Source organism: Ciconia boyciana, chromosome 1 (assembly GCF_034638445.1).
Source record: "Ciconia boyciana chromosome 1, ASM3463844v1, whole genome shotgun sequence".
NCBI lineage: Eukaryota > Metazoa > Chordata > Aves > Ciconiiformes > Ciconiidae > Ciconia > Ciconia boyciana.
In genome coordinates, this window is record NC_132934.1 from 34,700,627 (window position 1) to 34,708,251 (window position 7,625).

The 7,625-nt window shown below is 45.8% G+C and overlaps 1 protein-coding gene across 1 annotated transcript; it reads left to right on the top strand.

Moving 5' to 3' along the window:
* The first annotated feature begins 514 nt into the window (after nt 1–514).
* Nucleotides 515–4,569, top strand: LOC140658175 (prolactin-like). Its single transcript, XM_072876282.1, has 5 exons — nt 515–545; nt 668–819; nt 933–1,040; nt 2,466–2,645; nt 4,375–4,569. The coding sequence occupies exons 1-5, from the start codon at nt 515–517 to the stop codon at nt 4,567–4,569; spliced, it is 666 nt and encodes a 221-aa protein (XP_072732383.1).
* Nucleotides 4,570–7,625: the final 3,056 nt, after the last annotated feature.

Sequence of the window (7,625 nt, forward strand, 5' to 3'; positions counted from 1 at the left end):
AAACCCCACGTTATCAGTGACAAGATCAGTTTATTCGGCTGGTCTCAGTTCTCACACCCTCGCCCCCTCCGACGGCAGTGGACATGCTGGCACAGACCTGGCCACGCCACTTCTGTGCGGGCGCAGGAGCCGCCCCGCTCTGCCCACGCGGGGGCTGTGACACCGACACCGGGGCAGCCCTGGCCCCACGGCGGGCGGGCGCTGCGGGGGTCGGTAGCAGCCCCACCACAGAGCCCTATTCCTGCCGGGCCCTGCGGGTTGCCGGGGGCGGGGACGGGTGCCGTCGGTGCGAGGGACGCGCCCGCCCGCCCGCCCGCCGAGCCGGGAGCCCCGCTCCGGGCGGCTTGCTCACGGTGGCCGCGGGCTGCGCACGTCAGGGAGGGGCCCGTCATGACCGGGAGATCCCCCCCCACGCCACGCACCTCCCCACCCGGCATATATAGCGGACGCGGGGGCAACGCCGGCGCCGGCCGATCCCAGCCGCTCCGCGCCGGGTAGCGGGCTCCGCGACGCCATGGCCCTCGCCCGGGCGGCGGGGCGAGCAGGTGAGGGCGGCGGGCGGAGCGGGGGAGCGGGGAGAGAGAGGAGGAGGAGGAGGAGAGGAGAGGGCCGGGGCGGGCGGCCCCCCCGACGCCCCGCGCCCCCGACGCCGCCGGGCTCTCCGCAGGTGCCGCCGGGGCGCTGGCGCTGCTGTGGCTGCTGGTCTGCGCCCCGGGGGACGCCGGCTGCCGCCTCCTGACCGTGGCCGATCTCTTCGACCGGGTGATCCGGCACTCGGGCAGGATCCACAGCCTCTCCACGGCGCTCTACGCCGAGCTGGTGAGTGCCGGGCCGGCCCCGCCGCCGCGGACCGGGCGCCCGCCGCCCTGGGAGCGACTGCCGGCGGGGCGGGGGGTGCTCTCGGTGTCTCTTTAGGTTTTCTTCCCCCGCAGGAAAAACACTTTCCTCCCCGTGACAACGAGCTGGGGAAGCCCGCTCGGAAGTGCCACACGTCGGGGATGCTGACCCCCAACGGCAAAGAATACGCCCAAAAAATCCCGGTAAGGCTGGGCGGCGGCGGCGGGCGGGGACATGGCGGGACCCCGCGGGGCTGGGGGCTGGGAGCTGGCTCCGCGGGTCACACCGCCTCCTTCCCCCGCCTGAAGAAAGGGGAGAATACCCCCTGTGCCGTCAGGGCCCCCACATGCCTCACCCTTCACGCTGCCGTCGTGTCCCCCCCCAGTCGGGCTGGAGGTAGGCAGAGAGGTTTTTATGCCTCCGGTGCTTCCTCAACAGTTGGATTGAAGAAGCTGGTAAGTTTTGACCCCAAACAGCTGCACCTCACAGAGGTATTGCATGTGAATCATTAGTTCGTGCTGTTAAAAAAGCTGTATATGGTTCCATGTGCTGAAATCTTATTTATTAGTTATAATAGAGGTATTGCAGTAGTACTTCGACCAAATGACTGACAGACAGACATCCTTTGGATTTTGTTGTGGCAGTCTCTGTGGAACAGAAACTTAGAAAACTGTGCATGTGACAGATAAGTTAAATTAATCAGTGTCACTGCAAAGTACAAAAAGCAATCAGGAGAAAGAAATAACAGTCATTATCTCTGAATCGGTAGTTAGGTAAGGAGAAAAGCACAGCAAATTGTTTTAGACAGATGTAATGGCAAAGAGAAAAAAATCATTATTAGTTTAGAGAAGAGCAGGAAGAGTTTCTCTAGACAGAGAAAAAGCAGCTGGTAAAGGCGAGGATACAGCAGCGGGAGAAAGTTTTGCCTCTAGGAGGAGGCAGATGGAGACAAATGTTAACGTTTTGCTCGTTGGTTGTGATGGAGTGAGGAGCTTCCCCCAAGACGTTTAGAAAAACACTTTCCTCCCTTGAAGGGCAATGGGAAATGAGGTCCTGCCTGCTTTAGAAAGCTTTAACCACTCACCTGTATTTCTGAACTTATATTGCAAGAGCGGTCTTACGGCCATTGAGTTTCTGTTAGAGAAGCCACCATCCTGACCACCGGGCACCTTCTTTGAAGTGTGCCTGCAGTGAACCTCTAACCGACACAGCTATAACCACGGCAGGTGTGAGGAAACACCTGCACTTCCATACCAGCAAACAGAGATGTCTAGATGAGGCTCCTTGGGCTCTTGAGACATCTAGGAGTTCGTGAAAACTTTTTCAGTACCAAGTAAGTTTGACAGGAATGCCACCATTTTGCTAATGCTGTACTCCACAGTTTTAGGTATTACAGAGCTTAGGAGTCTAAGAAAGCTGAAAACAAGACAAATACAACTTTTGGGTGTTGCTTATATCTAAGTAAATAACCAGAGACAGAGTGGCCCTTAAGTTCTGAATATCTGAAAACTACTGAATTGCAGATGTAAAACTTATCCTGCTGAGATTTCACAGTGAGACTGTCTAACAGTGTTCATATGACCTGCTGCAAACTAACAGAGAAATTCTTTACTGTTTTAATTTATAAGAGAGAAGAACTAACTCACTTGATACTGAAACTTGTGCAAGCCTGGAAGGAACCACTTTCCCACTTCAACCAGCATATTGAGCACCATCAAGAACTACCTGACGACAGCCTTAGCAAAGCTAAGCAAATCAGCAATATGGTACATGAGCTGAAGACTGGAGTTGAAAAAGTAACAGAAAAGGCAAGATTTTCAATGTAGCTTTTATTTATACCAGTCATGTGGCGTGAGTGACCTGGGGAGGGGATGTCTGCTCTCGCTTGGGCTATAGCCTTAATGCCAACAGAGGCTCTGAGCCAGCAACAGTGGACTTTGTTATAGATCCAGCAATTTTTCAGCCAAAGAATGTGCCTTAGTTTATGGATTGGCAGATACGTAGATGGCATTATTATATACATCCATATGTGTAGAGCAAAATTTTATTAATATGGAAGAGATGAAAGTAAGACACAAGTGCAAAGACTAGAGCCATTTACAGCTTCATATATGAGCCAGTAATGACTTGACTTTTCTAGGGCAGTAGAGGAGATGTGAGTAGACCGTGATGAATACTTCATTATTGTTTTCAGTTTTATTTGGATTTACATTCTAACCAATTCAAGTATGACTGCTGTCTGCTGCCAAGAGCTCCTTCCTAAGGCAACAATTTTATGCTGGGATAAGTTCTTCAAGACAACAGTGGCATTGCTTAAGTCAGATGCCAGTCACAAAACAATTTCAAAACACCATTCCAAATTCTGGCAGATCATGTATAAATTATTGGATGTAATTTTTTGTTATTTCCATTTCTGTCTTCTCATTACTAGCTAGAAGTCCTGATCTTTGTATTTCTTGTGCATTCCTATCTAAACTTATTTGTAGTTTTGGCTAAACAAATGAGGGCTGTGTGTCCATTCTCTGAAATGGCTACACTGCTAAGGTGTCTGTTTCACTAAAAAGTGAATAATAAACAAAAATCTTACACTCGTAGATCACCTTTCAGCTTTATGAATATGGGTGGGGAATACAAGTTTTAAAATGATAAGCAGCTCATCACTAGAATAGGAGGAATTGTACCCTGCTCTGAAATTCAGCCCCGATTAGGGTCACCCAGAGTTACAAATGGCAAGTCCATCTTCCAAGTGGAGCCATGATTCTGGGTTAAAATGGCCTTAAAGTTCAGAGGTATTCAACCTCAAAGCTTGACCTTTGTTTGCTTCATTCTGTAACTGAAGCAAGCCATCAAACTCTAAACTAGCTACACACTTCTGGTATATTTACCTGATTTTCTTTTTCTAAAACACCTTTGAAGGAATTACTAAGAAGGAAAGCTTGGAGGTTTTGACCTCTCTGTACTATGGACATACCACACAATAGAAATATAATTTTAGAAAGAAGCAAACAATGCAAATGCAGCCCATTATTTTGCAACTGTGTTTTTCTGTAAGACACTTATTCTAAGCTTGGTTCTGTTGTGAAGCTCCTGCCTCTGAGAGATGATAACAGCCTTCAGAGTTCACCAGGTTAAACAGCACTGTGAGTGCTCACATTAGAAGCTTCCCTTGACAAAACTCATTAAAATAAATGGCTACAAATCTCAAGACTGATTTGCTATATTAGTTCAAGAGGAAATAACAATTACCAAACAGGGGTTCCTCTACTTAAATTCAGATGGAGTTATACTCCAGTATTGTTGCATTCCTAGTATATCAGATCGTTTCAGGCTAATCCTTAGGTTGTATAGACACCGTTAAGATAAAAAGGCAATGTTATTCTCTGTAAGGGAGCTTTACACGTCGTCAGTATGTACGTGAAAGGTCTGGAGTGGAACAGCCCAACATAGTGATGCCTCGGTTGACTTCTGCACTAGTATTTTAAAGATTTGTTGTATGTATAGTTACGAGTTGTACTTCTTTTCCTGTTTTCAATACAGATGCAGTCAATGGGGATCATCAGCAATTCATTAAATGGAATGGCATCTTCTGAAGTCGCTGGTTTATCAATTAGTAATGAAGCAAACATGATGAGTGACTCTGACTTTATTCACTGTTTCAGGAGAGACTCCAATAAAGTACAAAGCTATTTAAAAATTCTTAAATGCAGGATTATGCCAGAAAATAGTTGTTGAGTTGTTATCTCTTGACAAGTAGTCTTCAGCATGTTGTTTATAAAGATGGAAAAATATAATTTATAAATTATCACATTTACAGTAATTTTAATAGGAAAGTGGTTTTGAAATTCTTTGGCAGCTACTTGACACGGTTGACCTATGCAGCTGAAATATTAAATAAAGCATCATGTGTGTATATGGGTTAATGCACCAGATAAAAAGGAGTACTCTAGTAGCAGATAAATAAATGTCCTTGCACATTACACTGTGACAGATTATATTATGGCTGATTCACACAGTTTAGTTATATACATAGTTGAAAGTGAAATTCAGTTTGTTTAACCTTGGTACAAATACATCTACATACTATAAATAAAGTATATTTTTATGCTTTTTAAGCATAAAATACTTTAAGCAGAATATTGCTTAACACTGAGGAGTGGTATTGCTGTTATCAGTTCATGTAACTGCAGGACCCATGGAGACTTTTATTTTCACATCATACTTCTTACTAATTTCTATGGGCTTTCACATGTGCCCCATAAGCTCTAGTTTCTAGCACTCTTCTTCATTTTGAATGCTCTTTTATACCTGTAGTAGCTTCACTGGTTTCAGTGGAAACACCTAAAGAAAAAGTTTCTATATGAAAGTTAAGTCAGAGTTCTGGTCCAAATACCATTTCAGTCTGAGAGCTGATGTAGCAATCAGTCTCTTTCTCATAACACATGCTGACCCAGGGCTTGGGTTTTATGGTAATGATGACAAAGTCCATAGCAAATAAAAATCTGAAAGCTGTTAGATATTTTATAGCAATCATATTTTCCTAGCAGTGGGGTGGTGCCGATAGCTGTTCATAGAGCAAAACATCTTTGCATTCATATCCTAAATGAGCCATTTGAATGAGCATTTATAATCAACATTTATCTTTAATATTCTTGACTATTTCATCCCTGAATGCTCTTTTCTGGCCTCCTCTGATCTTGATGGTTGTTGACAGTAGCTGGAGCTTGGGCTGCCAAGAATGGAGAGTAAAATGCTGATGATTATTTAATAATGATACTGGATTTGGGCTTGAGAAACTCAGCAGGAAAATGTTTCAGAGAAACATCTATGCAGAACAGAGGAACATCCTTCTCAGTTACATCTCTGTAACTGAAGTTACTAGATGTCTACACCTAGCAGACAGCTGATGTACTTTCTCAGCTAGAAGCTGTGAGTGTTCACAATTCACATCTGGTCCCTGTTGTGCCAGGTATGATAGATATGCAAGGGGTTATAGAGTGCCTGCCCTGAAGAAGTTACTAGCTGCAATTCCTTAAGCAGTAAGATACTACAAAAACATAACGAAACAGCAGCATTCATGCACAAATTTTGAAGACGTTCTGGAAGCAAAACACAGCTCCGAAGAGAGTAAAGGAAGGCTCCTCTGGGCAAATGGTTAGAGAGAAGCAGAGAGGGTTGCCCACTCTGCCTTCATCTATCCGCAGTCACAGAAGATGTAGGAGCGATTAATGGTTATTTATCCTGTCGCCTAGCGTAGCCGCAGCCCCAGAGTACAGCAGCATGCTGATGTGTGTCTCCTGTGCCAGCAAGGGATTATTCCTGCCTCCGAAATGCTGACACTGGGCAAGCGTGCGTTAATTAAGGAGAAAAACGGTGTTAGGGTGTAATCCCTCTACATCCCATCAAAGACGGCGTTGCGCACAGCAGATCCGCACCAGCCATCCTACACCACAAAGGAAAGGTGACAGACACGGGAGGGCTTACTGGGCCAAACGAGGCCAACGGAAGGACGCTCCCTCCGAGACGGGCAGTTTCCCATCCCGCTGCCCCAGGGAGCCCTGGCCGGGGCTGCCGCGCTGCGCCCCACGGGTGGTGGCCATGGCCCTATGGGTGGGAGGTGGCCATGGCCCCGTGGGGTGGGTGGTGGCCGTGGCCCCGCGGGAGGTGGGGGCTTGGTAGCTCTCAGAGCAAGTTGCAAGGTGACTCAGAAATCAACCGTAATGGCTACTAGGAACTTCCGCAGCTGGGAAGATACCCTAGGCGTTGCCGTTGAGGGTCAGGTGGAAAACATGTTGCAAATGGAGCAGATCGTAAAAACAATTCCCATCTCCTTCAAAGAGCAAAAGCCTGGGAACATTTTGCTGTAGAAAAATGCAAAAACGGAGAAAATGAGGAAGCGGGTGCCACAGGAGGAGCAACAATGTGCCGAAGTATTACCCATAGTCATTCATACTCATTAGTTACATTTCAACATTTGCCTTTGGCTGAAGCGAGGTGTGCTGGTAAAACAAAAGCCTTCCTATGTTGTCGGCATCGCCTTGCTTACTCTTTTGATTGAGAAAACAACTGAGCAGTTGGCTGAAGAGGGCATGTTTTTCTCTGTGGCCACCGATGCCTCAAACAGAAATACCAGTGATGGTTGCTTTTTACACAGGGGAGTACTTCATCTCCTGCAGGATTTCTCTCCAAGACAGCAGCGAAACTGGTTAGGAATATTTGAAAATGTAAAATTGTGCACTACAATAAAATGCTTTGGAGTTTAAGAATGCATCATTTGCATCTGAGAATATTAAGAGAAACAACTTTGCAAATTAATGGAAAATTGGAAAATCAGGACTGGCTTCCAGTTAAGTGCTGGGCTCATGTGCAACAATCTGTACCGATGTATGTTATAGGTAAGTCATGGTGTCATTTCGGTTTGTGGAACAACATGTTGCCATTAACTTTCCTTGTCAGCCCATCAAATTTAAGAATTAAAAGTATCTCCATTGTTCTTTAGACCTTATTACATGAAATGTTGCAGGATAGCCCCAAAATATTGACATTTTTCTATAGTCCAATTCATTTTTTCAGTTATTAGAAGTTGCTTTTGTACGTTAAAAGATTTCCTTGTCATAACTTTTCTGTTTTTTTCAGGATGATGAAGGATATGATAGAGACATTCTCAGTGACTGAAAATTCATTTTGTTCCTTTCATAATGTGCTAAATGGCTTTGATAATGTATCTTAAATTTAGACTGAATCTGATATGTGCCATGTTTGCATGATAGATTAAGTGACAGATGTCACAA

Bases quoted from the DNA above. Each gene is read 5' to 3' on its own strand.
- LOC140658175 (XM_072876282.1), top strand. From the start codon at position 515: ATGGCCCTCGCCCGGGCGGCGGGGCGAGCAG. The intron at 546-667 runs GTGAGGGCGGCG...GGCTCTCCGCAG, and splicing joins CCGGGCGGCGGGGCGAGCAG to GTGCCGCCGGGGCGCTGGCG. The intron at 2,646-4,374 runs GCAAGATTTTCA...TTTTCAATACAG, and splicing joins TTGAAAAAGTAACAGAAAAG to ATGCAGTCAATGGGGATCAT.